We start from the raw sequence: 26,798 nt of genomic DNA, 5'->3' as shown, positions 1-26,798 counted from the left end.
TAGAGGCAGAATCTCGGTTGGCAGAGGACATTCGTGTTCGTATTGTAGAAATTCTTGTGTCTTTAAGTAAGGGTCAAAAACGTATTCAACGTCTGTTGCAGCAAGATAATTAACCCATTGTATCCATCTCAGCTGTAAAGCCTTAGCATTTGGAATGCTTGCTTTTGTTACTGCCTCTAAGGCAGGTACAGGTGTAACGATCATTATGCGTTTACCCTGCGCGAGAGCTCTCTTTTGCTACTGCAGTTTGAACTGCTGTCAGAATCTTTTCTGTTGAAGTGAATTTCATTTCAGCCTGTGTGTACAAGTGTGATTTGTAAGCTATTGGTACCCTTTCACCTTCATTAAAGGTTAGGTATGTCAATCCGCATCTCCCTGGGATGATCCGAATCACAAGGTTGCGTACGTTGGCTCATGTCTGTAATTGTGTTTTTGCTAACATGTCTGTTTGCACTGAACGCAAAATTTCTGTGTGTTTTTGAGTCCAATTAGTTGATATGAAATCAGGTTTTATTAGTTCGTAGAGAGGTTTAACCCTTTCTACGTAATTTAGAACATAAGTTCTTCCAAAATTCAGGAAACCTAGAATGGACTGTAAGTTTTTCAGTGTTTTTGGAGGTTGGAGCAGCGTACATTTCTCTAGAAAGTTGGCTGCCAGGCTTTTGCCTTCACTTGATAACTCGTAACCTAAGAATAGGACGTTGAGGTGGGCAATTCGTGATTTCTTGAAATTGAATTTATACCCTTCAGAAGCAAACCCAAGTATTAAGGTATTCACTCTTTTCAAGTGTACGTCCAAATCATCATCTGTAAGATAGATGTCGTCAACATAAGATAATGCCTCATCATCATACGTTTGTAGTAACTCTGTTACTCTGGCTGAAAATAAACCTGGACTATTCATGAATCCCTGGGGGAGACAGAAAAATTGTCGCTGTGTCCCCATTATTGAGAAAGCGGTCAAATACCTACTTTCTGGTACAATGTTTTGACAGAAGTAACAGTTAGAAATATCTAGTGTGGTTTTATATTTTTTCCGCACATTGTTATTCATCAGTGCTGCACTGTGTGCATTTTGTACTGCAAAAGTTTTGCAACAAGTGTTTAAATGTCTATAGTCCAAAACTAGACGATCTGAATTGTCTGGTTTGGAGACAGGAAACAAAGGATTGCTCATAGATGAGGTGCATGTTTCAATCACCCCTTGGTATTCAAGTTGATCTAAGATCTCCCTGACCTGTTTTTTAGCTTCTTGCTTAACTGGATACTGCCTCTGTGCATTAGGTTGATTTTTTAACTGCATTTTATGGTGAGGAGAGTCCTCATCCCATCCTACGTGATTTTTCTATATGCTGGAGCCTGGGCTACAGCCCATTTTCTGGCATAGGTTTATTTTTTAGGAATTGGAATGTGATTAGAAAAGGCTGGCATAATTATCTCTTCTCCATGTGGGCAATCCCTGACAAATTCAGGTGGCCAGTCTTGTTCAGCTAGAAGAATGTCATTACCCTTGGATAGCTTCTCCCAAAAGAGTGCTTTTATTTTCCTAGCTATTTCCCCCTCCATCCGGAGTGTTACTTCATATAACTTATGGGGTACACTAACCCTGGTGTCAGCAGTTTCAACTTGAATGCATTCATTCAAGTCTACTGTCTCCAGATGATCCTTCAAGATCTTGCGAGCTATGGTGACTTCTGCTGCGCTGCCTAGCATTGTCTTCGGCACTTGCTTCGGCGAGCTGCGTCGTGTAGCCAGATAGTCGAACTGCTCCAAACAACGGCGTCTTTGCCTGGGCAAGTGTGGGCCTATTTATACCTTGAAGGTGCCGAGTTTGACGTAAGGTTGGACATAATAACGTCATCAAAGACTCAGTTCTTTGAAAACTCCATGAGTTCTTAGATAAATCAATATTCAAGCAAGGGGAGGTCCCTGACTGCTGAAGGCGTTTTTTTCCAAGAAATCGTTGTGGATTTTCGGAACTAGTGGAAGTAGCCATGCCGTATTTTAACTGCATAGGCTAAATATAAATATGGTTATGATTTCTATACCTATATAAGGATAGGGTGATTTATACCTATATATGGGCATGAATCGGGAAAATTACACTAGTGTCCTAAACTCATATACAACAAGTTATTTCTTTCGTCCCGGACGGTGATTGATAAAAACTGCTTATTATTCATCACACAGGCAAAACCGAGGCAATACCATTGCTTGTTTGAAAAGGCTTACTTATGTTTGCTCTTGTGCCTTTTGTTATGTTGCATTGGGCCCTTATTCTGGTGGATCCTTCCAACGGAAGATTTTTTACCTTAGAATACTCACCAGGTGCCAAACTGAATGCTGAAACGTTACTCCAGCAGTGTGTGCTAGTAGATAACAACATGCAGCTCTGCTTTGGCTTCGTACTGTCCTGCAAGTGATGGAACGGAGCTGCATATAAATGCCACCCTTGATCGCTTACGTCATTTCCTTTATTTCTGCGCCTTCCAATACAGATATGCGCTTCTCCCAATTTCATCAGGCTTCCAAAGACTTCCAAACTAAATCCAGTGTGTTGGGGAGCAATGTCCCCTCCTAAAATTACAGGTATCAAACTGTGCAGTGACCACAGAAAACAGATGTTAGTCACGGGCCCACATGAAGTGTGTCTCTAGTTTGTGGGTTTGGGACACAACTCAGTCGTGCTACAATGTGCCCTCATAAAGGAAAACTGAAACCGAGTAGCAAAGCTGTATATCACCAAACATACGGAGATGTCACAGCCCTCACGTAGGTCCTGATCTCACTCCAAGTCACAGTAACAAACCCGATTTTGCACCTGAGGTCATTCCCCAAGAGGTCAACTTCACGGTTGAAGTCCTCTGCTTGGTCCAAATGTGCAGAGCCAATTCCTTAACTGATTCAGGCGTGCCTGAGTTTCCTATACCATCTGTGACATCGCATCAGGGGAGGCATTCTACGATTTTTTCTAACCCTTTCTGTTCCCTTTGACATGTCTTCAGACCCCAACGAAGTGCAGAGGGTCCGCCAGTTTTGTTCCCCCTAGAGGGTTCGACCAATGCGCTGTCTGACTTTTTGGAACCAGCTCCGGGGCCCGTTCTGTCTCCAGTTCAGATGACCACTCTGGCTACAAGACATATACCGGGCCTTTCCTCGTTGACACTAGTGCAATTGCCACAAGTTCCTGAAGAGGATCTGATGCTGAATTTGATGTCTGACACTGAATTAGCTTCAGCACGATCTCAACCGATGTCTTGCTATGAGATTACAAAAGTGCAACCCGTTGTCATAAAGCCTTAATCTGAACCAGTGCCTTTACCAGGATGGATATACCAGAAGAGACTTCATTATATTTTATGCTCTGCCTCTGAACTAGGTACACCCCAAAGATGGAAATAATGATAGAGTGAAAGGGGTATTGCCCCCCCTCCATCTCCTTATAGAAATGACAACTTTTACAATGGATTTGCAAGAGGCCAGTGAGAGTGATCCTGAAACGTTATGCCTCGCCACTCAGCCAGCCAATGGAAGAAAGCGCATCATTGCAGTAGTTGTTCAAAGCGCAGCGGCAGTCCTGGATTTGTGGCTGCCTTCATCAAGACCAAAATAAAACGTCCTTGCAGAAATTTTGCAATGTGGACCTTCTGCATCAGATCCCTTGCTCCTTTTTAACCAGGCACTCACCAATACATTGATGAGAACCTTGTCTAAGTCCTATTCCTTCCCACTTAAGAATAGACAGGTACTCAGGCCTAACAAACTGCTCCTTTGTGATCCTGATTTTCTCACTAAACATCCTGCTGCAGAGAAGCCTGGTGGGTGGTTCAAGCTTCAACCAGCAAGGTGAACACTAGTTCATGCCCCATGAACCCTCAGATGGGGAGCCCAAGAGGGTTAAAGAGTTGGAAAAAGTATGTTTTTTCCTTGCTAGGCGTTAATATCTGTCAGTGTTGTATATGTTTTGGGTGGCTACACACACACACCCTTTGGGACATGGCCAGCAACATTGGGAGTTCCTTGAAGACATTAGGACATCTCTAGCTCAGGCAATTCATGATGGACAAGACACTGTCAAATATGATTCTTGTTGGCCTAGATACTACGGATTGCCTGGGATGGGCTGTTTGCACCAATGTGTTTCTCCTTCAACACATGTGAATGCATTCTATAGAGTTTTCTGAAGATGTACAAGCCTCTCTAATGCATATGCTCACGCATTTTCAGTGAAAAAGCTGATTCTGCTTTGGAGTGTTTTAAAAATAGAGCCACGTTGACTCCCCGAATCTGTTGACCTGTGCCAAGCATTTCTCCCAGCAGTTAAGAAAAGTGGATCCTATGTAGCTTGCGTGTAGGCAACAATAGTCACCTCATTCCTTTTGAGGTTTAGAACACAGATCTGGCAGGCAACGCATGGGTCAGCGTGGGCACAAGTCTTCACAGACCCATTCCCATGTGGCAACAGCCACTTTAGCTTGCTCATAGTGACGCACACCCATCCTTTGTGAAGCGGGATTCAGCACTTCCTCCCAGGGTGGCGATCCATCTCGTCCTATGTATCGTTCGGCATGGCCATGCCCTAAACCTTCTTTTTGCCCATCCAAATCTTCTCCCCACATCAGAGCGGCTTTCAGAAGAGCACCTGTCCATTCAGTTGCAAGAGGTGCAAGTATTACTATGCAGAGGTGATATTGAGAGGGTTCCTGACTCTAAAAGACGAGAGGGTTGTTACTCTTGCTATTTCCTTGTGCTAAAAAAGGACAGGGTCTCTCAATTATTTAGGACCTTTGACCACTGAAAGCTTTCCTGCCGAAATTCATATTCAATATGCTTACTCTGATCCAGATTGTGTCTGCTCTGTTCTTGCGGAACTAGATGGTATCCTTGAACCTTCATGACACGTATTTACAAATACCCGTCCTGCAGTCCCACAGACATTACCTGAAGTTCAAGGTAGGTGAGCTTGCCCTTCCCTTTTGGCCTCACCAGCACCCCTTGGGAGCATTCACAAAAGTGATGGTATTGGTCGTTTCCCACCTTCGGAAATCGAGGTTACCACTTTTCCCCTCCTGCAAAGACTAGCTGTTGAAGATGGGCACTCAGGGGTTAATGGCCACTGAGCCAACGTCACACCTGACTTCTTTGCAGAGGCTGACATTCATTGGAGCTATATTAGATGCAGCGCAGTTCAGGGCTTTCCCTTTGCTGCAACGAGTCCAGGACATTCAACATATAATACTGATGATTGAGCCTCTGTCCCAAATCTTGGTGAGTTCCAGATCTGAATTGTTTTGACCTCTAGGCCTCCTGCATCCTGTTACTCTATTACGCCAGGTGGTATATGTGGTCTCTACAATGGAATCTCAGGTTCCAGTGGGCCCAGCATCAAGGAAATCTATTGGATGCCATTCAGATTTCAAATTTAGATCTCCAGTGGTGTTGGCTCGAGATAAGTAGGTCCAGCGGCAGGCCCCTAACTCTTCTCCACTCAGGGCTAATGGCAGTGATAGTTGCATCACTGCTGGGTTAAGGAGGTCATGTGGGTGATGTGGAGATCAGAGAGGTCGGGCTCCAGGCAAACTGGGCTCCATGTCAACATGTTTGAGTTGTGGGCCATTTGTCTAGCTCTGCAGACCTCCCTGCCATCTTCAAGTGGAGATTGGGGCTTGTTCTCACTGATAACACAACCGCCATATACATGGCCGCCAGCAGGGTGGAGTGGAATCCTGGGTAATGTGCCAGGAGGCTTCTCACTCTGGAGTTGTTTGGAGCATCAGGGTGTTTCCTTGATCATGAACCATCTGGTGGGATACTTGAATGCCAGAGAGCCGAGCTAAGCGGGTATTGTCTGCCCAATCACAAATGGTTTCTAGATCCAGTGGTAGCGCAAGACTTCTTCCAACATTAGGAAGAGTCCTCGTCTAGATCTTTTTCACACTATCAAGAGAATGCAGTGTCAAACGATTTGCATGTTGGAGTTTCTGCAAGACCATGAGTAGCTAATGGCATAGGGGGCGTGGCTACCCGCCTAAGATGGCGGTCGGACACTGGTAGAGCTCCGGCACCTCGGGGGGTTCATTGTCCACTGTACCGCATTCCCCGAACACCAGGGGACCGAGAAATCCTTTTTCAAAGTGCTGGGGTCCCCCTGCGCTGTTGTGTGCCCTGTAGGAACCTCCAGACGGTGCTACACGAGAGCTGGGAGTCCGGGCCGGCTTGCCACGGTGGTCGGGCGGGAGCCTGTGCCTGCGGTGCGGAGCGGGCTCGCGCATGCCGCGAGCAGCCTGGCGCACTGCGAGGCGGGACCCGCCGGAAGATTTATGATATCGCAGGTTGTGTGGGACCCGACCGCGCTTGACGGCGGAGATCTGTCCTGAGGAGTGCGGATGGCATACGGTCCCTGGCGGGGCCTGCATTGCCGCATAGAGAAGTCACGGAGGGGTTGAAGCGCTGCAACTTCCACAGGGCGCTTGCGGGTGGCGGCGCGCCCTGTGGCCTACATCGCCCCTGGGATGCCTGATGGCCTGTAAGGAGCATCAATATACCGGGAGGACCCGCCAGTGGTCTGTATCGCCTGACGGCCTGCAAAGCTCACCATTCTGCATGGAGTACCCACCAGGCCATAGGCGACAAATGAGAAGCTTGCTTCAGCCGGCTCTGGTGCGGACATTTTACTGTGTACCGGACACCTCATTGCAGGTGCGCCCGCTGAGTCCTCCCCCCCCCCCCCACCTCCCCCCTGCTATCTGGGGCCTGGGGAGGCAACACGGAGTTAAGCAAGGGCCGGTGGCCCCCTCAGACTGACATAAGAATTGGCTTGGTAGTCTGGTCTGCCCTGTTCCCATGATGCACTGGGCCAGGGACAGACTAATTTGCATGTAGCCAGGTTCTTAGCTGGGATGGTGCAGTGAGCTAAAAAACGGTGATGGGTCAAGCCCTGATCTTTGAACTGGGTAAGAGTGGTCTGCTTAATTCAGACACTCTGTTCATCACCACCCCCTTTTCTGAATCATTTTGTCCACCATAAGCGTGGAAGGGTATACTCAGATGTGAGTCCCTTGCTCATTGCACCATCAGGATTCAAGCAAGCCGGGCCGAAGACGGCTGAAATGCCAGAAACCTGTCCCCGGAAGCTTGTTTCCTTCCCAGTATAAGAATTGGCTTGGTAGTCTGGTCTGCCCTGTTCCCATGATGCACTGGGCCAGGGACAGACTAATTTGCATGTAGCCAGGTTCTGAGCTGGGATGGTGCAGTGAGCTAAAAAACGGTGATGGATCAAGCCCTAATCTTTGGACTGGGTAAGAGTGGTCTGCTTAATTCAGACACTCTGTTCATCACCACCCCCTTTTCTGAATCCCTCAGACTGACCGAGCACTCCCCAGATTGCACCCTGCGGATACCAAAGGCTTCCATTCCCCCTTACGGCATGCTGCTCTGTTGTGGAGCCCCTGCATTGTTTTCTGGTTGCGATGTGGGGTGCTCCCCGAGCGCGCCCTGAGGTGGGGCCTACTTCGCCAGCACAGGGCCTTTGAGCTGACTAGGACGCACTGGGGAATTACTGCTGAGACCCTCTATGCCGTACAGGTGAGAGAGGGGGCGAGTTCGGACAAATCATGGCAGCGCCATTAACAAGCAACCTTGCCTACCCTCCTAGCTGTGCGTGCCTGGCATTGGAACTTACTGTGACCAGCTGAACTGGACTAATGAGTATTTGAATCCCTTCTTTCTAAACGAGCCTGTCGATAACTTTGCCGCAGAGGGCGCGTGCATTGTCTCTCTCACGAGTTCCACCCAGACGTCAGATTCCTTTTCAGACGGTGGTACTCAGAAAGTGGCATATACCCACGACTCACCAGTGAGCGACTCGAGTCTTAACTCCATACCAACTTAAGGCTTAGCTAACACCCCTTATAGCCACTCACCTGGAAGAGATTGCCTTACACCTACACAGTAAACATACATCATGGGTAGAGTCATGGCAAAGACGCTGGATGGACAACAAGGAACGGGGCCCCCCCTCCACCGTGGCGGATCCCTCCCGCCGGCCTTCCTCACCAAGGGCCACGTCCTCAAAACTCATGGAGGATACTCCTGACAAACTGGATCTAATCCTCAAGGAAATCCGAGATTCCATAGCAGCACTGGAACTACAGATTGGCACGCTCACCACAGGCCTTACACTGCTTCGGGCGGACCATGGAAAATTGTCCGACACCGTCAAGGACCATGGACAATCCCTCAAGGATCTGGACCCTCGAGTGACTGCAAATTCCACGGTGGTATGACAACTACAGCAACAGATTGCGGGCCTCCTGGATAGGGTGGAAGATGCGGAGGGCAGGAATAGACGCTCCAACATCCGTGTCATTGGCTTGCCGGAACGCAGTGAGGGTACCAAGGCGGCAGAATTCATTGAGGCATAGTTCAGGGACTGTGTGGCGCCGGAGGGACTCTCCTCATTCTTCTGTGTCAAAAGGGCCCATAGAATACCAACCGGGCCACCTAAGCCGGGCGCACCACCCTGCCCTTTAATAGTGAAAATCCTGAATTATATGGACCATGATGTGCTCTTACAGAAAGCAAGGGAAAAATCAATGATTCAGTTTGAAAATCACCGCATTTCCTTGTACCCCGACTACACGGTCATGTTTCAGAGGCAATGATCGTCCTTCCAAGCTGTCAAGAAGAAACTTCAGAAAGCACAACTGAAAAATGCCAGGCTGATAGTCATTTATGACAAAAAGTCTCACTTCTTCGAGAGCCCAGCAGATGCCGAAGAATGGCTTGAAGTCATGTGTCTCGGATCCTGCCAGCACAGTCATTCAGAACTCTCCTCACAGGGCTCTGGCAAACTCCTGACGCTAGGATCTCGCCGTTGTCGGACTTCAAGTAATGGCAGGGGCGGCGCGGGACACTCGCACGAACAGCAGCGTCAGGATCAGGAAGGGGCACTTGCTACCGCAGGGGCCTTCCGTGAGGACTCTAACGAAATCCCCACAGACTCGGAAGACAGCACCCTGCACTCGGATTCCGAGAACAGTATAACACTCTTCCCTACAATTACTCCCAGGGCAGCAGATGACATAATCGACAATTGATGGCTGGAGAGCTCACTTGATGGGCTTGGAACTCTCTGGGAACAGTGGATAGACAAGAACTCCTGCAGATAACACAGACTCCAAGTCCTAGAGTCCATCATATCCTTTTTTCCGTAACCCTACATTGATCATTGTCAGTATGATGTAACTTGTATAATAATGTAGAGGGTCAAAAATTGTTGCTAAGAAAGTGTGACCAGACTGCCTCTATCTGTGGTCAAATAAGGCTTTGTTTGGCCTGGACTCCGGATCTAGCTTAAATAGGATTATTTACAGCAGAAACACTGTCTACGACATGTCTAATTATAACCCCCTGATACTAGGCCCCATAGAGCCACCAGGCAGCCGACCTTATGGTAAACATGGTCTTGACCTAGGGCGGCGTTCCCCCTACGAGCGTATGCACCATTATCTGTTATGTGATTAATGTAAACTGTTTTTGGGCCCAGTGCAGTTAAGGCACTGTGCCATGGTTTGTTGATGTTCATGGGGAAAGGGGCTCCTGGACGATATCGGTCCACAGGCTCCATACACACTGGCGCTTCTTCCTATATACAGTGATATGTCAAGTACAAATACTGCTTTAGGGTCATACAACTTAGTCACGTGGAATATTTGTGGGTTGGGGCGATTCAAAAGAGTCACCGGGTACATGCGTATCTTCTCGGGCATGGAGCGCATATAGTGTTCCTACAAGAATCCCACCTAACTGAATCAGAAACAATAAAAACACGCAAAAGGCAGTTATACTCCACTAACTACTCTGCGTTCGCCAGGGGAGCGACTATTTGGATACGCCATGGGGTCCAGTTAACTGAACTGGAACGCCGAGTTGATGATCAAGGGAGGTACATATTATTAAAAGGCACATTAGACGGTTCTCTGGTCATCCTAGGCAGTGTTTACGCTCCTAACTTTGAACAGGACGACTTTCTACACCGACTGGGAGAGGCACTGGTGGACTGGGACGGTATTCCCTGGGTACTGGGAGGAGATTGGAATGCTATATTGGACATTGCCCTAGATAGATCTATTTAGCTGAAAATTGGAATACGGCCTCTTTCAACTTAATAGAATGGGACGCACTAAAAGTGGTGGTACGAGGGGCATTGATACGGCAACTAGTGGGGGCCCGACAGGAAACGCACCAATGATTACTTAGAATCGAACAGCGGATGGCCACACTAGAACAGGATGCTGTGACAGATCTTGACAAAAAAAGGGAGTTACAGACTGCCCGTATTGAACACGCAGAAACGCTAGAAAATCTATGGGTAATTGATCACAGGGCGTTCCTGCAACGCAAACACACTGAGGCAGACAGGTCAGGCACACTGCTGGCCCCCATAGTCCGGGACAGACCCGATCCTCCGATCATAACGATTCGTACACCTGCTAGTCATATCGCCCATACCCAACGAGAAATCAATTCAGCCTTTCAGGAGTACCTGAATAAGCTTTACACTGCACCCCCACCTGTAGAACACTCCGCTATACTGGACTTCTGCAGGATTTGCCCATTCCGGAGTTATCCGATGAGATACAAAAAGGAATAGATGGCCCCATAACCCAACAAGAAATTGGAGCTGTGATAAAAGGTCTAAATCGCAACAAAGCTTTCTGGGATAGACGGATTACCTATTGAATTTTATCACACGTACTCAGAAGCCCTAGTACCTACATTAGAATCAGTATATAAAGCTGCCTTTGAGGCTGGCCATCTACCTCACTCCACCATGCAAGCACTGGTCACATCTCTTCCCAAACCCGGACGTAATAGCTTAGACTTACCAAATTACACACCTCTCCCTGCTTGCGACTGAATACAAAATCTTAAGTAAAGCTCTTGCCAATCGCATACAGCCCTATCTCAATACACTTATACATATTGACCAGTGTGGATTCCTACCGACCCCTAGCACGTCTCTCAACACCAGACAACTTTGTTATGTAATGCAGGCCACTCCACATACTTATCAGACCGCGGGTTGCATAGCACTAGACCTTAGTCAGGCATTCGATTCTCTCTCCTGGGAATTTATGTTTGACTCTTCAAAGATTTGGGTTCCCAGACACATATCTTAATTGGGTACGCCTCCTGTATACGTCCCCCACAGCCCAAGCTTGTACAGGTTATTACATCCCCGATCAATATACAATTCACAGGGGCACGCGACAGGGGTTCCCGCTATCCCCATTATTGTTCGTTCTTTCACTGGAAGCCTCGGCAATAACACTGAGAAGGTCGGCAGACCAGCTGGGCATACCTATCGATGGTGTGACCCACCTAACTTCCATCTATGCGGACAACATCTTCTTGTATCTACGTGACTTGACGGCCGAGAATACTCCCCTGCCGGACACTTTCTCCACTTTCGAACGTCTCTCAGGCCTGGCTATAAATCCAGAATAATCGGTGCCCTTCCTTTTCAGGGATGTACAATATTTAGACAACCTGCGGTTTGGCAACTATGCCTTGCCGGTGGCCCCCACCACCTTTAAATACTTAGGTGTTCAAGTCTATAGAACTCAGGTGGATCAAATAGAAGGTAATATAATGCGAGCCATAACATCCCTCCGAGCAAGTGCGACCGTCTGGACCTCCCTGCCGCTGTCAGTGATGGGGCGTATTGCCATCTCTAAGATGGTGATGCTCCCTCGCCTATTATACTACTTTGTGAACTTACCTATCATAATCCCACAGCCCATCTTTAATACATTTAACACCATACAGATAGATCTTATCTGGGGTAAGGGCCGTAGACGAATCAGCCTCCGGAAACTACAACTGGAGACCAGTGGTGGTGGCCTGGGAGTTCTTGACTTTAGAGCCTATTACTATGCTAGTCAGCTCCAATGGCTGTCTTTCTGGACAGCGGAGAAGAATTTAAAGGAAATCGGGTACACCTCTAGGGAGTTGGACCGGGGCATGCTACCCTCCCGGCTTTTGCCTAAGGCCAAAATTCCTGCAGACAGCCCCTCCTTACTGAAGACTCCCCTGCAATGCTGGAAGAAGGCATTATCCTATACCTCTCAGGCAGCCCCCTACTCGATGAACATCCCCCTCTTGGGCATCCCCACCCCACAGGGCCGGCTCACAAAGTCCAGGATGCATGGGTGGATAGAGGCAGGAGTGGAGGACGTCTGGGCGTTCTTTGGTGACGGTAACTTGCTTGACCACGACTTCTTCCTACAGGCTATGGGCGCACCAACAAGATTATACTTACTGCATGCCACTGTATCCCACTACATAAAGAACACATGGGCCCGCAGCGCAGCGAACCCCCACAGCACAACTTGGTACATCTCTTATACTACATGGGGAATGGTGGACACCTGGTTCATTGGTTATATACAGGTATACAGACACATGCTGCAACCACACTTACTTCACTTAGAGCACAGTGGTCTGAGGATTCGACCACAGAAATCACTGATAAGGCATGGCAGTGCATGCTAGAACACCCGAAAAGAGTTTCCCGTAATGCCAAATTAAAGTTTATTCAGACTATGATCCTTCAAAGATCATACCTCACCCTCAAACTGGTCCATCACATGTTCACAGACTGTTCACATTGCTGCCCCCGCTGTAAAGGGGATGAAGCGGTCTTCCTTCACATGCTGTGGTCCTGTCCCCGCCTTCAAGGCTATTGGGTGGGAGTTTGTCAATCCCTGAGTGAGGTCACACAAATCCCTATATCGGACAACGCCCTAAACTGCCTTATGGGCCTTCGCAGACGCTCTAAAGTCCAGAAGGTACGACTGAGATTCCTAGACTTGGCCCTCATATTAGCAATAAGAGCACTCACCATGAGGTGGAAATCCCCCAGGTGTCCAGCGATATCCAGCTGGCTGGATGGCATGATTCAATGGGGAAAGGCAGAAGGGGCAGCCCTACGGAGGGAGGAAGAGAAGGGGCTCCGAAAACAACCCATCTCGATAGAATGGGAGGTCATGCTGCATGAGTTCGAATCACTTGACTTTCTACCCCTGCCAGATACCCCAACCCCATGACCCCACAGATTTAAGGTTGCGACCCTCACACAATAGGTTCCAGGCCTCTGACCGGTACGTTATATTCCGGGTTCACAGTGGACCCCCAGGCAATACAATGTTAGTACACCTCTTTTCGTTTTAGGTCACAATAGACACTGAGGACACCGATCGACCAGGAGTGGGATGGTGGGAGGGTTAGGGAGGGTGGGGACTAGGTTGGATTTGTTTATTCATGTTAATAGGATATGTAACAACTTTATGATGCACATTTATATGTCACAGTTGCAATGATCTGCTCCTCAAATTGCCTACGGATACCATCTAATTTTCTATGTACTATGGTTCATACATGAAACATGTATGTTGTCCTTACTGTAAATATAAAATGACCATCCTACTGTAATATTCATTTCACTGGATTTGATACACTGGTCTTGAAATAAAGTATGTTATTAAAAAAAAAAGTAGCTAATGGCATGATTCAAAATGGCGGCTAAACATAAAATGGTGCCGCAAATGCTAACTTACATAAAACAATTGCAGGAACAGAATAGCAAAACCATGTTCATTTCATCATTCTCCCAGTTCTGTGGAGGGGGCATCTGTGTGTTACTAAATTTCCAGGTTCGATTCTGCACACTGTCTTAGTTCACAATCTGTTACTAACCCTCTGTGTCTAAGGGCAAGGAATGCCTTGTTATAAACTGATGTCAGCGCTCAGAGGTGACGCCTGTTGTAGAACTTTGTGGCATTACTTGCCTTTCACCTTTAAATGATCTGACTAACGTACACTTAAACTGAAGTCCTTGTATTGACCCCCACCAAACAGTGCTTTAACTTATGTGCTTGGCCTTATAACTTATGCAAAGTGCACACGATGCTGCCTCCCAATATGCTTCCTAACTGTTCCATCTAGAACATCCATATCAGTTCTCTATACAACTTCTCTCAGCCACCCAAAACACACATCCACTTCACCCTACCAAGCACAAATGCTTAGGTGGGAAATCTCTCAGTTTGTAAGAATTCTGTGTGTGGAACACCAACCCACAGCATCTGTTCTGTCAGTAATGTTTTGAAGCACCATTCAGAGGTGTAGCACTAGGGGTGTATTAGATAAAGTGCACTGCTTTCTGTACCTTTTGGGCGCTAACATTTTAGAAAGGGCTACTTGCAGCCCCTTCTGTAACACGGGCCACAGTGGCATAAATATACCATAGCACCAGTGTGATTCTCAAGGGGTGTTCCCTTATTTGTGTGGAGGTGTGTACCACCTTAGGGCTTCTCTCTGGATGGGTTAAAGGTGGTTCCATAGACTCCTCAGACACCTCCCTGCTGGCAGGTGAGTCACTCACTGCACCTGGGTGCAGGGGACTTCTGTCCCCTTATGAAAAGCAGGCTGGTGCCTCCTGCACTGTGAAAGACCGAGCAGTTTATTCAAACAGTTGCTCCCCGTTTCACTAATGTGATTCACCCATGGCAGACAGGCGTTCGCTGCTGCCCCGGGGCACCACATTGATTGTAATATTGCGTACTGCCTGGGTCTGCACGATTTGCATCTTATTAAAGATACGCCGAGGTACAGACTGGCGCAGTTTGCGGTTTCTTCAATCCAGCTCTAGTTTTTTGTCTGCCGAAAGATTGTAGACACTGCATTTGCAGGTCCACTAATTAGCATGTACATTTTTCTTCATGTGTAGCTATTTATAGGTCTGACTTTGTGTAAGCTTTGGTTGTTTGCTAGCCTTAATTCATAAATAAATTTCCTAAATACATATATACAGACACAGAGGGGCTTTATGTTAGCCCTCTTCATCCATTGGTCTCTTCAACTGCCATTCATATTTTGCTTCTGAGCACCATAGAATGGGGAAGTGTATCAGCCCACTTCAGTCCTTAGATCTATATCACTGTGATTTATGGAATTGTTCCTCATCACCTGTGTGCATCCACCTAAAATGAATTACTGTGCCAAGAATGGTGCACCAATTATTTACTGTGCCAATGCTACTTTCTATCCATTGTTCAGATTTTTTTAATTTATTGTTCTTTTAGTCCTGCTTTTTTTTGCAGTGTTTTAATCTTACAATAATACATAGCCAATCAGACATTTTTATGTCAATAGGAGTCCTATTTTCTTATGTTGGTCTATGCCTGTTCTAAGTACACCTGCTTGATAAGAAGCACCCATACTGTTCCATTACAATTATATGCAATTGTTAAGCTGTTTTAAACACGACTTACATTTTTTTTTAAATGAGTCTCAGTTGCCAGATCTTAAGATTATGTTTGTATTTTCTGATGATTGTCTAGGGTGTTAGTGGACAATACTAGTTGACTTCAACTGTGAGTGGGAGTATGGTGGTGCGGTGTTGGGCATTACAGGAGAGAGTCTGGCTTAAACAAGGTTGACTAGGGTCATTGAATGTAGGTCCAGGAGAGCCAGATCCATACCACATTTTCAAGATAATCGTTGATTATGTACGTGAGATTCATTTAGCTTAGTTGCCAATAGATGGATAGTAGGGGGATATCTTTAAAATCTGGAATTAATATAACCTACCTTCTGGGCCCTCTTCCCTTGAGTAGGTTAACCTACTAAGCTGAGAACTGCTCATTATCAACTGAGGTCTATTGTTTACCACTGTTCACTTGTTCAAGGGGCAAACTAATTTCTTCTTCTGCCTCTCCATCTGTCTGCCTTCTATGGGTATTTTACTGCTCCGTATGTCCTGTCCTGCTTTGGGTGATGCCACTAAAGCCGTGTGATTTTCTGTAGATTTGAGGATCAGCTGCATCGATGGTTGACTGAAGACCCGACAGTAGACTCTGGTGTCTCTACATTCCCGCTCTACATCCCACAGACAATCGTCTCTACCCCGGAATCTATTGAAACTCTGGGACGACCACCAACAAAATCCCAGGTAAGCATGGTGTTTTCCCTTATCTGTCTGAAAGTAGCCACCGGTCCCGGGAGCAGTTTTCCTTTATGGACTTTTGAGTGTAGCCAGTAGCATCTGTAATTCCTCACTCGTAGGTCCTATTGACAAAAACACTCTTACTAGTATCCTATCGGATGTCTTCCACATACTTCGTCCCTATTACTTTTGTACAGTCTGCTTTTGTTTACAAGGACAAACAGATCCCACAGAGGGCAATACTTACAATAGTTTTGAATTGGTCAGTACTTGCTGTGTGAGCCAATGTAATACAAATGTATTAAACACGGTCTTCCACAAGGTGTGTGGTGGTGTTGGTGATCCTCTGTGAACATTGTCTTCAGCAGCCCTTCTAGCACCTGAATCACATTCATTCTGACAGTGGAAGGCCCTTGCAATGCTGGTGATAAAAGTAAATAAATAATAAATATCCCCAGCCCTCCCATGGGAACATTGTCTTTTCCCATCTGCTTTCCAAACACACGTTGACTTGCCCACAGGGCAGAGCAGTTTATTTTTCTTCTCTCCCTAGATGCTCCTGAGGTTCTATAAGGAGTTACATATCCACCCGTGTCTTGCCCAAGAGTGGGGAGTGAAAATGAATGTTTCAAAACCTGCCCACCATCCAGATTAGTTTGTTTGTTTCTGTAAACCCCTACCTTGCTCAAGAGTGTGTGAGATATCCTCCTGGGCAAAGGGGGCAGTATTTTAAGGTGCCCTCCCCTTCCTGGCGTGAGTATTTCATTCCCCGGTCTTAATGGAGGGGATATTTTCTGTCCTCCCTCCTTGTCACTGGTATTATGTCTCATCCCCACCCCCTCTTTCTTGCCCCAGGATTTAAAGTGGTATTTTGTGTCCACCAACTAACTTAGTGGCAGGGGGGAATAATTTGATGCCCTGCCACCAAATGGTAGGCAAATATCCAATGGTAGCGGTGAGTTTGTACATTCTACCTTGCTTCAAGGTGAGGTGGTGTTTTGTATACTCCTCCATATTATCCAATGGCAGGGGAATACTGCTTACTCCTGCTTTACCTATGGGTTGGGGAAGGAAATATACTCTGCTGACCCTACTCACATTGCCAAAGGCAGGTTGACTGCTGATTCAGTGCATTTTTAGCAACAGGGATCTCAACCCTCCTTGGAGAACTGATAGTGGAGAAGGCCTAATAGAGTTAACAGCGGGTCTGGCTGCTCTGTCCCCAAATACCAGCTTTTGTATTCTTTTAACGGGAGGTAAAATTTACCCCTCCAGTGGAAGACGAAAAGGTACCAAATAGTGCAACACACACAAAAGGAGAGAGAGGTACATCTAATTTTTCATCCTCTGAATATGAAATCTTTTGCACACAGAAAGGAAAAGTAGGACATTTTAATATTCTAAAAGGGTAAGAATATCACGTAGGAAAAAATGCAAGCTTTTTAAATGTGTCCTCACCCACTACTAGTGGCATGCTTCATCATAGGGCTGCAACAACATCCCTGCGCCGACCAATGCCTGGGATGGAGCAAAGGGGTATGGGGAGACAATACATACACACATACATATATCTACTCAGCAGAACAAAGTAATAAAGGGGAGATTAAAATGACCTAAACAATCTTTATTATGGAACTCTCAGGATAGGGGTAAAAACTCACAGATGGAGAAGAAATGGGGGTAATTAGTGCTCTTTCATCCCTCCTTCCTGCATTAACAGGGTTCCACCGTTGTCAGTCGCCCTCAAGGGGTCGTTCGGCCTTCCTCAGGACTTAAGATCCCACTTTTTCCTCCACCTCTTCCTACTTATTATGGTTAAAGAGGGATCAAAATAAGTTCATACATATTATAATAACCTTACTTGTCACTTTGTAGGTGCACACGCTACATGTCTCAAGTTTCACAAAGCATTTGTCTGAAACTGGAGTGCAAGCAGGAGTGTCTCTCTGTTGTCACACTTTCATCAAGGGAAGGAACCCACCTAATTGACACCTCTCGCTGCCCCGTGTAGGTAACATGCTCCTGCCTGCTTTCCAGTTTGACACAAATGCTTAGTTATCTGCTATCTCAGACCAATTTAACTGTAAACAAAAAAGGGGAGGAAGAGGACCCGGAAACCTTGCAGTTGCATAAGCTCCTTATTTGGAGTAGTAAATCAGAAGTTGTAGCAGATCCGGCTATCTCACTCCCCCTAGTCCACATCATTTGGCGATAAAGAGAAGGTGTCACCAGCCCTACATAGTTTTGTGGCGAAGGCAGCCCGGGACAAGTGACTACTGCTCAGCACACTTTTCAATAGCGAAGAGGACAATGGCCCAATACATTACCACAATTTTAGATTATTTTGTCCGCTGACCCGTTCAGTAGCAGGAGAAGATGCAACAGTTTCACCAAGAACCTATGTTACAGTTTAAGAATTTAATAAAGAGAAGCCACAGCACTGAAGATGGGCATCGTAATTGGATTGCAGCTTTCATAAGCCAAGTTTTTCCTCTGCCCTTCAACCAGTTCAGCAAATGACTGTTTGGGCCTTGTTATCTTCGGGTTTCTTTAATACCATTTTGAGGATAATGAAGAACACTGTGTTTAAATTCTGTCCTAATTGTCACCGAAAATGTGCTGGAGACAGAGGAATCTGTATTTATCTGCCAGAGAATGAGTACACCAGTTGCAAGTGAATATTTCCACAGCCTGCTCAGGAAATATTCTCTCATGTATCTATAAAGAATACCATGTGGATTTAATCAGTTGAAGCTGCTTCTTACAAATTCTAGGAATTGGGGCCTGGATTGAATTGGTGTCCGAGCCTTCCAGCAACTTAAACCTGTCCAAGTAGCCTTCCTTGAAAATTTGGAAATATTTGGAGTACCAAGAAAGACTTCAGAGAGCTTTAACATAAATTTGAGACTCAGAAATTTTTCATGTATCCAGCTACAATTGAGTGGTGGTGTCCCTCTCTGAACATTTGGCCATGAAGTTAGTAGACTGAGTCAGATGAATATGTAGCCTCGTGGAGCCATGTCTACTGCAGCTTCCCATCTCAAGATGGCCCCCTACTTATTCACAGCCTCAACAATTTTAAGCCTGAATGTAAAACATTTTGCTTGTAAGAACTACTAAGATTAACAGCCGATCATGCCCAACCACGCTACACCCATGGTTGGCTGCGACTAGTGGCTAGGCCCCTGTCCTCAATACGTTTTTATTGTGGTGAACCACCAGATTGTGTCCAAGCGTGCTTCATTGTGCCTATGCAGGGCTTCCTTGGACCTCACGAAATGAGGGTGAAGGAGGCTGTGGGTTACCTTGTTCAAAATAGGTCCTGCTCTAGCACACCCCATTAACTATTATTGATGTTGACTTTTCCCATCGTTTCCTGTGAAAGGGTTTATGTTTTTACAATCCTCCTGATCCCTAGATCTGATTTTCTTAATTTTTACACATCATATTTTGTTCCTGATTATTAAATTGGGATGGAAATGTAAAGACCTTAAATAGTTTTTAGACACTTACATTTTTAGGAAGGCCTTGCTGTTTGTTACTAAGCTAGCAGGGTGCATCCGCTGTTAATCACCAAAACAAACGTTTACCAAGCAGCATTTAGATTGATTTTGCTTTGTGGAAGCCCAGCCTCCTTCACATTGCCGCTGCCACCTCCCTCGCCCAATACTCGACAATCTGCTTTTGTTCATATATTACATGAGTAATTCTGCGAAGACTCCCAAGTTAAACAATATTGACAATGCAAAACCTAGAAACTGATTGGTTAACTCAGCAAGAAAGTTCTATTGTGCATTCTGACAAAGCTCCAAACTTAAAAGCAAGTCACACCATGGACCACTGCTGCCTCACTGACGTGGCCAGCAAGGGGGTGCTTATGTAGCTCTTCCCTCTCCCTTAGTTGTTGACATCCACACTTCCCTAAAACCTCCTGTTGCACTAATGCGAGGTATTAACTACTAGGTGATCTTGGTTGTGTCTGGCCCCAGAGGCCTATTTGCTACCCCTGTATACATAATAAAACCGTACCACACTATCTCTATACATCATTGAGCACTTTAACACTCCTTTCCTTATAATTCACAGACACAGACATAGATTGTCCCCAAAACAAACAGCTACCTTTTGATGCACAGTACAAAACAAGTGGAACGGGAGAGGAGTCAGCCTTCTCAGAAAAGGTCTCTCAACCTAACCTACTCCAACACTAGACCTCACTGCCATGTTCAACACTCATGTTATAGCCAGGATTTATCAGTTCCTTCTTCAATGATATAAACATCACCAGTCATTTGCTGTCACCTTTAACCCCATAATCATTCTCGGCCATCACAGTCTTAACTGAAACAATCAAATGTATTTACCAGATTCTTCTCTGAACACCCAGCCCACATGCACTCGCAGATGGAGGACCATTTAACCTAATTCCTGTGTCTACGATCCAAACTTACTCTGCACCCGCCACTAACCTATCACATTGATCGCAATATCATACACGTTAGATAAAATCTCTTCCTCCATACCCGCAATAACGACCCAAACCTCTCCTAAAACCTTGCTGGCATTCCTAAACCAAATCCATTATGATATTGAGTCTGCCATGCCTTTCAATTAAATTGATAAAGTGCTAATCGACGTTCAACTAACACTAGCCTCTATGCACTTTCGCCCTGCTGTCCTGAACCCATTAACTTGGATTGCCCTCAGCACCCATTCCTTAAAAACAAAAATGTGGGTTCTCCTTCACAAATAGCATAAAACCAAAATCAGTGAGCATCTGGAAGAGTAGAAACTCACCTTGAATGGCCTAACTAGAACCGTGAACACACCAGAGTATGACCATTTGCAAAACTAAATCTACTGTTTGTGTTCACATCCTCAAAAACGCGTTCACCCTATGAAACTCTTCTCTCAATACTGTGCATCCATCACTCCATCCCCTCTCTAAGACTTTGCCTCCTACGTCTCGTGTCAACCAAGTTTACAACCATTATGAATACTATTACTATTACCTGTTGACTAACCCCTCAATCTTACTTGAGCCTCTCACTAAGTTGATTTCCTATCTTTCAGGCTAAGCGACGAGATTCCCATGCTCTTAACTGTCGCCAATTCCTATGTACAATCTGACCCGTTTGTGCACATACCATTTAAACCCCTTAGCTCTTTTTTCATGAGTCCTACCATGTTGGACCTCATTATTTAACCACACCTTTATATCCAATGTTAACCTAAGTGCTTCCAATCAATATCCCCTATATAGAAAAAAATCACCACCGTTTATCTTTCATTCTCTCTGCTCCTTTTCGTCTGTAAAATCCTACAACTTCTTGTTTTCAACTACCTTACCTCAAACCTCACCATTCACAACTTCATAAATCCACTTCATTCAAGCTTCAGAGCCCTCCATTCATCTTAAACAGCCTTCCTTCAATTCGCCAGTTTAATCACCTCTACTCGTCATAACCATCTTGCACCTAAACTAATACTCCTGGACCAAGCGGTAGTTTTTGATGCTGTCAGACATGCCACCATGCTATTCCCATTACTCTTGGTATCACAGGCAAAGCAAGTTGAATGTTTTTCTTTCCATTTTTCGCATCCTCACTATGTACCCTACCTTTCAGTGTACACAAGGTCCCGTTTTGAGCAGTCTCCACATCTAACTATACACCAAAACCTATGAGATATCTTATCCTTTCCTTTCTCCTCTCACCTCTATGCTGATAACATCCTGTAGCAAATGGCATCCGCCTATTTAGTCCCCCAGGATTTTTTGCTTTTGAATACCCGGTTTGAGGACCTTACTGTGAGAGAGTCTCACTAACTGAGTCTCACTCATGGTAACTCGTGGTAATTGGACTGAGCTTATGATCTGCCACTGTCTGCCATTTATGATAAGACTGCTGCTACACAGCTTGGATAAGAGACTATGGGCTAGTTACACATGAACATGTGAGCACACACGTGTACGGGCTGTGTATGTTAGACGACCATCTTGCACAACCCGGTATCTACGCACAGGTAGCCTGTTGTACGAGGGCTTCTTCACAGATTGGTACTGGGCTGCGGTCGGCCACTTAATGAGTGGGCATTCATAGTGTGTGGCGGTAGTGTTTACCGAAGGTCTTGTTTTTTTGTTTAGATTTTTTTATTAGGTTTTAACACGTTGATATTCAGTGAAGCATAAACATTTTCATTCTTGAGTTGCATGCATAGGTAGACAGAGACAGTTTAGGCATTGGTGGTTACTATCTTTCTTAACTGCCACTGACTATCATTTCAGTCCCGGTGTTACAAACATGTCGAGGCCATCTACGACTTCCGTATGTGTCCTGGGATATGCCTGTAGGCCTATAGCTTGGTCGTAGTATTCTGCCCAAGTAATTGGGCAACGTTCCCTGTCCCCTAATGACGTTATCCATGCTGCTGGCTAGTATCCTTAACTTAGAACCTGGGCGTTGAACTGGGGTACTGGTTTGGGGTCAGTGGGGAGGAAGGGTGTGTGCAGACGGGAGGGTGGCGAGTAGGTCCTCTATGTAGGTGTGTGTGGCTACTTGGCGGCTGGCGACTGTTGATGCGGGGGGTCCCGAAGGTCTGTTGTGCTTAAATTATGTATACTGTATAGGCAAAATCTGCCTTAAAGTAGTTTCAAGCTAAGCCTAGATTGTCCAGCTGGGTACCAAACTAGATATTGGCATGCACCTCCAGCGTTAATTTACAGCTCCCATATACACACCTTATGGCACTTTAAGATTTGCCTGGCAGATTTCAGGCCTTTGCCCCCTCTACTGGCCGTTAATTACGCTGCTACTCAGAAGAGGGATCAAAGGCCTCCCCACAGTATAGAACAATTAACAGTACTTGACAAAGTTCCTGGTAAAGGAAGGGGTGGCGGCAAAATCTGCATCTGTTAATGAGCTTGTCACCCTGCATCTGGGCTGGAACACCCCAGGCCCAGTAGAACAAAGGAGAGGGGCCAAATGTCTGGAGCCAACACAGGAGTCGCTCTCCTCAGCTGTCTTGTCCTTTTCCACCAAAACTTCGGTGTCATCAAGGGGTGAAGTTGAGGCACTCAAGGGAGCTCTTTGACTGACAACTTGAATTTACTATATTGTTTGTTCCCAGAATTCCCTGCAGAAGGTTTGGAGCAGGGGTGAAGAGATAATGTGGCATCTTAGGATTGGCCAGGGATGCCTGGCTTCTACAACTTTCCACTTCCCACTTAAAAGCCCCTGCACAAGCGAGAGACAGCGGAGAAGGCCCTGGAAATGGGAGCGATGATAGCAAAAGGATGCTACGTTGGAATGTGAAGTCACCACATGCCCTACAAGGATGGACTAAAGGACTTTAACTCCAGCTGACTCCCCAGAGTAGGATGGGTCTCTCCAGCCACTGTCGCACAGGACCCCTAATTCCTCGTAAGGAACAATTGTGGGAATGGTCCTTCTGGGGACCTTGGGTATTTCCCCTGGAAACTTCTGTGGACTGTTCCTGGATATCGTTGATCCGCAGAGGTGCCCTTTAAGAAGTCAGGAGGCTCTGGGGAGTGCAGCAAGGAAGATGTTTTGCTTACTGGTTGTGGATGGGGCTGTGCAAGATTCACCCACCAGCAGGAGAAAAGTACCAGGAGCCAAGTAGAGGGCGGGTCACGTGGGGGTGGCCCTCGACAAACCATCTCCTCATAAAAAGCACCTTTAGAAGCCAAAATACCTGAAGGAAATGCTCCTGGCCACTGAGACTGGCCACCAGGCACAAAACAAACTTATTTGAGATTGGCACTATGGGGGACTGAAAAATTAGCAGCTAAAACTCTGCCCCCCCACATTGGCAAAAGAGAGCACACAACAAGGTGCTGTGCCGTATTTTAAAGAATTTACTGCTGAGAGGAGTCAAGCCCCTGGCCGTCAGCACATCTTACTTTTTTTTATAATTGATGGGGGTGTGTGTGCGTGGGGCCCTCTCTGAGTCACCTTTTCTCTCCGCAGACCTCATCCCCCTTGGCCCAATGCAAGCAGGTATGTGTTGATGACTCAGTGTGCCAGGGCAATCCAAGAAAGTGTTGCTTGGTCTCCCCAGCTTTGTCACCTTGCCCACACTCCTCGAAGGGGAGTGTGCCTTACTCCTGCCGTGGGCATGGACCAAGAAGCAAGGCTGTACCGTCGGCAGGAGCAGAGCGAGATGTCCAGAGGATGGAGGCTGCACACAGTATTTGGCAAGGTATAAATGTAAAAGTTGATACTTGTATAGCGCAGTACTCACCCGCAAGGGTCTCAAGGCGCTTGTACGAATACCGCTGTGGAACCCATCCTGGCTTTCCCTGTGAGGCGTCCGCTCCTGGGCACCCCCACGGTGGAGGCCAGGCATCCTTAGCGTTGTGGGGGCCGTTGTGGAGATTAAGCAACCTATTGCCCAGAGTTGCAGAGTGGGACTCCATGATTGGAATAGGCACTGAGGCGAGAGTTATCAGGTCTGTGGAATTTTGAGCCCAAGACCCGCCGAGGCGGGGAATTGAACCCTGGTCCCGGGCTAGACCTCTGCATCAGGGTCTGCCGGCCTAATCATTGAGCCACACTTCTCCACTGCTTGTGATTTCCCCCATGCCCCCTAACAACCTTTACTGCACGTGGGTATCCTGGGAGGGACCAAGACACATGTAAAAAAGAATAAACACAACTTTTATAAAAACCAACTTTTATAAAAAAAAAAAAAAAAGAATAAACAAAAGGTAATGCCATGCGGCTCGAGGCTGCACAGAGGGAGAAGCATGCTAATAAAATATTCAAGGCTCCAACATGGAGAGCCCCATATTGCCCTACAGGATGGGTGGGGACAAAAATGTGCATAGTCTTCCCACCAACAAGTCATAGTGTTTGCAGGGCTGCTGGAGGTGCAGCAGCCCCCGACCCCCCATGAATGTTTTATGAAAGTAGCCATACTTCTCCCATGGGACTGAATCCCTGACCCTGGGAGACGTTTTCACTGGCTTTAAGCAGTCCCATAGCTGCAGCTTTTGCTTTTGGGCTGTGGAGTGTAGAGGCACACTGTGGTTGGTCCTATGACTGCAGTGTCAGTCTAACTATAGTAAAGGAAATAGACTTAAACACGTTTTGAATTTAAATGTGCTATTTAAAATGGTGATGTTGACAATGCAAAGTCTATCATATTGAATGCATTTAAATATGGCTACTGGCCCCATCTAGTTCAATAGCATTAGAAGGTTGAAATATGACGTGGTTGCTTTTACTAATGTGGTGACACCTTGGCAAAGCCAGTAGGCTTGCCTTATTTAAAAGGACACCTCTTTATTATGAGGTTGATTCTGGTATAGGTGGGGGTATTGTGGTTGTTTGGGTGTAGGGCCCACTTGCGGCGCAATGTGATAGGCGGATGTCCCAAAAGGTATTTCGATCTACCTAATCTACATATTTGTAATTGAATGTTTAGTATTTAGTAGTGCGTATGTAAAAAAAACAAATTCTTTGCAACTAACAGCCCAATTTCTTAGATGTTCAACAGGTTTCTGTATCATTATTCATGCCCCTACTAGTACTTTCTTAAATGCAATCTCCATTTTTCAGAACCACACTGCGAGCCCAAAGGAGGGGACAGGATTTGTGTCTGAGCCGTTCATCTCCCTGTCAGAGCGACTGGAGAAGCTAAGGAACCTCATCCAGAGCAGCAGAGAGCAGGACAAGGCCTGTGACCTCCACCTCTCAACGTTGATCGATGTTCTGGACAACTGAATAGGCCAGATCTGTGCAGAGAAGATCAGGAGCCAGAGTAACAGCAATTCCTTTACCAGAAACTATTAGCATCCATCTCTTAGGTGCAGTAAAGAGCACCTACATGACGGACACAGTTTATTTGTTTTCAAGTGGTGTCGCGATTGATTTGCAGCCTCAAGCTTGTTACTTCACTACAGGAAATAGTAGAGCTTGGAGGAAAGGGAGATCACTGTTTTTAGCTGCAAAATCCTTTTTTTGTTTTGCTGAAAGTTGACATTTAATCTTGAGCGCACTGGTTACATTACTTTCTGTACGATTGTTGAGAAACGGACTCAGTAAGGATTGTTTTTATGGGAGAATATACTTCTACCCTGTGTTTACAGAGGGAATGACTGTCTCCTTACCTTACAGTCTCTGATCACAGAGTTAGTTGGACATGTGTTATTGCAGTTTGATCTGGTTTACTGTGTTTTATTGCTATTAAATGTTTGTACTAATTTTGATTTGGAGCACCTCTAATAATTTGTTTCTCCTGGTAGAAGCTGGCAGCAGGAGCAGGAACATGTTTGTATTACAGTGGGATTGGAATAAGTGCTGAAAAGTTTAGGCACAACAGGCCGAATTAAAGAGCAAAATTCATGAGTACTTTGGGATACCTCAGACTTGCCCTGCTGCTCACAGTTTAAGAATGACCCACTTCTGCATTTAATATATCCAATCAGTCACGGCTAGCGCACAAACTGGAATATGGGAGGTAACAAAGTATAAATGTCTCCAAGTGGGTCACTGAACACAACTGGCGATGTGGGAGACTGACCCCTGAGAGTGTGGAAGAAATATAAACAATCGGAGTAAAAAGAAGTGATATCTGCAAGAACGGAAGTTGCCATAGCAGTTGCTACCTCAAAAGCATGGAAGGTGCCATATAAGCATGTCTTGGTCCTTGAGTGTCTGGAGATTATACCATGGAGAAAAGGGAAACCACTCCTTATCAGTGGATACTCCTGCTTCATTAGGATAGCAGAGAGTTACACTAGACGTTTATGGATTCTCATGTC

General features: G+C 46.1%; 1 protein-coding gene across 2 annotated transcripts in view; it reads left to right on the top strand.

Moving 5' to 3' along the window:
* MCM3AP (minichromosome maintenance complex component 3 associated protein) overlaps positions 1 to 26,243 on the top strand; it is a 622,263-nt gene extending 596,020 nt beyond the window's left edge. For both annotated transcript variants that reach the window (XM_086956240.1, XM_086956239.1), the window contains 2 exons: positions 15,874 to 16,018; positions 25,594 to 26,243. In XM_086956240.1, coding sequence (XP_086812366.1) covers positions 15,874 to 16,018; positions 25,594 to 25,758 — 310 coding nt within the window. In that variant the 3' untranslated portion in view covers positions 25,759 to 26,243. The remainder of the gene's footprint in view (positions 1 to 15,873; positions 16,019 to 25,593) is intronic.
* The last annotated feature ends 555 nt before the right edge of the window (positions 26,244 to 26,798 follow it).

The sequence above is a fragment of the Lissotriton vulgaris genome, chromosome 2_1 (assembly GCF_964263255.1).
Source record: "Lissotriton vulgaris chromosome 2_1, aLisVul1.2, whole genome shotgun sequence".
NCBI lineage: Eukaryota > Metazoa > Chordata > Amphibia > Caudata > Salamandridae > Lissotriton > Lissotriton vulgaris.
Note: the sequence above shows the minus strand (reverse complement) of the source record. Positions and strands in the feature narration are given on the sequence as shown.